The sequence below is a fragment of the Solanum tuberosum genome, unplaced genomic scaffold, assembly GCF_000226075.1.
Source record: "Solanum tuberosum cultivar DM 1-3 516 R44 unplaced genomic scaffold, SolTub_3.0 scf00136, whole genome shotgun sequence".
In the NCBI taxonomy this organism is placed as follows: Eukaryota; Viridiplantae; Streptophyta; class Magnoliopsida; order Solanales; family Solanaceae; genus Solanum; species Solanum tuberosum.
In genome coordinates, this window is record NW_006239061.1 from 1,208,918 (window position 1) to 1,212,426 (window position 3,509).

Here is a 3,509-nt window from a genome sequence, read left to right on the forward strand (position 1 = left end):
AAACTTCATTTCAAAAAGTTTAAAGATTCCATGCACAAATTTCCGATCAAATTTAAACGGCTTAACTTTCGAAAAACAAAAAGTGTCATATAAATTGTGACAAAGAAAGTAATTAAATTTACAATTTTGTTTACACATGCACTGCAAGGTCCATTCGAAAGATTACACTCCCAACATAATTCTTTCCACACTCAATACTTTAATTTAAGGGCGAAACAGTTGCACCAAAACGTAGGTCATAGTCGAACAGAAGGAGGTCCCATTATATTGGTTTTGGATCCAAAGAATGAGATAAATAGGTAGAGGCACCCGCCGCCTTGGAGCAGAGCCGCCACCCAAATATTCGATTACTTATTATTGTTTGTTACTAAAAGAAAAGAAAGCAAAACCTTGTTTGAAGCAAAACACGCACACACAGAGAGCTGAGAGAATTGTAAAATGAAAGTATATATATATGGTGATGATGATGCCCTAAATTAAACACACCTTCCTTTCTCACTCTCCATTATAAATATCTTCCTCCACATCCTTCTACTCTACCAAATACATATAGTATAGACAAAATTTGATGGGGGATAGTAATGTGAACCTGCCACCTGGCTTTCGATTTTACCCAACAGATGAAGAATTAGTTGTTCATTTTCTCCAACGCAAAGCTGCTCTTTTACCTTGCCATCCTGATGTCATTCCTGATCTTAATCTTTACCCTTATGATCCTTGGGACTTGGATGGTACCTTTTTTTCCTCCTTTCACGTACGAGTCTGATTCTTTTCATAATTATGTGATCATTTTTAATGTTGTGCAGGAAAAGCAATGGTAGAAGGCAATAAATGGTATTTCTATAGCAGGAGAACACAGAGTAGAATCACTGAAAATGGATATTGGAAATCATTAGGAGTTGATGAACCAATATTTTCAACTGACAATAATAATGTTGGCATGAAGAAATATTATGCTTTTTACCTAGGTGAGCTACCTGAAGGTGTCAAAACAAATTGGGTAATGCAAGAATTTAGTCTTAATTCTGATTCTTCTTCTGGAAATAGTCGTTCATCTTCTAGGAGAAGAACCCGTTCCAAAATTGTAAGTATATATTTTAACTTTTAACATATATATGTATGAATTAATTCAGTATTGATCAGAGTATAATTATTACTATATTTTTTTATTTTTTTCTTCCTTCCAGGACTATAGTGGATGGGTAATATGTCGTGTATACGAACGCAATTATGATAATAATGATGATGATGATGATAATGGGCCGGAGCTATCATGCTTGGATGAAGTTTTTCTATCACTAGATGATCTTGATGAAATTAGTTTGCCGCACTAGATTATTAATTAATTAATTGTATAATTAGATCCAATAAGTTAGGATCTAATTAACTTTAATTACATTTCTGTTTACAAGTGTTTGCAGCTAGCCAGCCACCCAACGACTAAATTACATTTCCTACTTTAATTTCCATAGTGTATGTAATTACAAATTAAGATCATCATTATGCAATGTTGATATATATGGAAGAAACTTTTAATTTCCCTTATTGGATTTCTGTGGCAACGATTTTATTTTTGTTTTTATGGAATAAATAAAATGAATTATTTTGAGAACTATTACCACGTCAAAAAAAATATAGAAATGTGATGTGTAGTTAGCTAGATCCATATCATGCCATGTGTACTAGAAAATCCAGATATGATCTAGGAAAGGCAACCACATGCATTGCAATTTATCTACTCTATATATGTTATGGCCCTACGTAAGTACTGTTGCTTCTAAAATTTGTCCACTCGATGGTGTTACCAATATTGCTTGTCTTCAACTTATGTTTTTAGTAAAGGGTCTTTCATTTATTTATTTTCTCACATACTCAATTCATATATATAGGCTTCTTGATTACTATGTTTGTTTTACTTTAGTCAAAAATTCATCAAAAATAGTTAATATCTTCAAAAGGTAAGGAGTAAGATTATATACACATCATTTTTTTCAAATTTTATTTGTGAAACTACATTATATATGTCGTTATTATACTCGATTAGTATATAGCCTCCACTCTTGATGCTAAAATTTCATGTAGCGTCGAGTTCTACTGGACTCTTTCAATGTATAGAATATTTGTCGCAAAAATCTCGAACTATGTGCTCATATCGATCGAAGAAAATGAACATATATCTCATTCAAATTATATTCGGTATTAATTAGAGTATTTGATCGTGTTAAGATTATCTACATTAAGATTTTGAGTTTGTGACTGGTTATGCAACACATACATAGAGACAGAGAGTAGTAGATAATAAGAAAATTAGATTATTCGTGACTTTGTTATACGGATTCGTTTATGGGTACATATCAAGAACAAATTAACGTGAGCAATTTTTTGATTGGCCAAACAAATATACAATCTTTCTAATTTTTCCTTAAATTTTATTTTGACACTTCAACTTAACCTTATTCCATTTCAGTCCTGATTCGATATAAGTACGCCAACTCCATTCACCATGTATTCATATCATAACTTATCGCACTGGTATGAAACGACTACGTCAAGAAAATTAACAATATCAAAATTTAAAGAATTTAACTTATATACATCAATAATGAAAATATATATACTCTATGGTCAGGAGCGGCTCAAGCATATTAGTGGCCTAAAGCAAAAAGTAAATGGGGCCTTAAACTTAAATTGTTATTAACTTTTATATAATTGATTTCTTCTAGTTTTCAATTGATAATATAACAATTCTTATTTTAAAGAGATATAGTACTCCAAATTTAATAGAAAAGTTTACTTTTTCTACAAATAGTATTCAATATTTGTTAAAAAATAATACCTTATAGCCTATTATTATTAAAAATGAGGCTCCTTAAATTTGAGGGCCCAAGACACATGTCTTTTTTTTAACACTGTCGAGCCGCCCATGTCTATGGTATAACCTTAATTAGTTATAATAGGTTGATTATCTTATTTTGTAGGTATATAAAAATTGAACTTTGTGAATGGAGATATATATGATGGAAGTTGTCACGTGAAGGAAGTATTGTATAAGGCCAAAACCAAAAGGGGAGAAGAATAAAACATTATTTTCTTCCTTTTGATATGTGTTACTTCTACTACTACTACACTACTGCTAAGTATTTCAGTAGCCTTTTTAGCTTTTGTGTGTTATGATGGATATTTGGTAGTTGTCTTGTGTCACCAAGTTAAGGAACATTTTTTTAATTTCTACTTCTTTTTTCTCTCTCTCTCTTTTCTTTTTTTTTGATTTAATATTGGTGGTTGCTTATGTAAGCATCATATCATGTTTATGTAAGCATTTTTCATCCCCCTTCTTTCACACACACGTGATGGATCCAATATACTGTATATCATGAATTATTGATTTTACAGTTCTAATATATTTGATTGTCCATCATATTAGGTAGATTTGTGTCAATTTGTCAAAATAAAATTAAATTTTCAATTGTAAACGATATAATTATGCCTATTTTACTTATATATATATA

General features: G+C 30.7%; 1 protein-coding gene across 1 annotated transcript; it reads left to right on the top strand.

The window, feature by feature from the left end:
* The first annotated feature begins 319 nt into the window (after positions 1-319).
* Positions 320-1,545, top strand: LOC102590664 (NAC transcription factor 25). The gene is made up of 3 exons (XM_015310658.1): positions 320-731; positions 807-1,084; positions 1,188-1,545. The coding sequence occupies exons 1-3, from the start codon at positions 569-571 to the stop codon at positions 1,332-1,334; spliced, it is 588 nt and encodes a 195-aa protein (XP_015166144.1). The 5' UTR covers positions 320-568; the 3' UTR covers positions 1,335-1,545.
* The last annotated feature ends 1,964 nt before the right edge of the window (positions 1,546-3,509 follow it).

Bases quoted from the DNA above. Each gene is read 5' to 3' on its own strand.
- LOC102590664 (XM_015310658.1), top strand. From the start codon at position 569: ATGGGGGATAGTAATGTGAACCTGCCACCTGGCTTTCGATTTTACCCA. The intron at 732-806 runs GTACCTTTTTTT...AATGTTGTGCAG, and splicing joins TGATCCTTGGGACTTGGATG to GAAAAGCAATGGTAGAAGGC. The intron at 1,085-1,187 runs GTAAGTATATAT...TCTTCCTTCCAG, and splicing joins GAAGAACCCGTTCCAAAATT to GACTATAGTGGATGGGTAAT.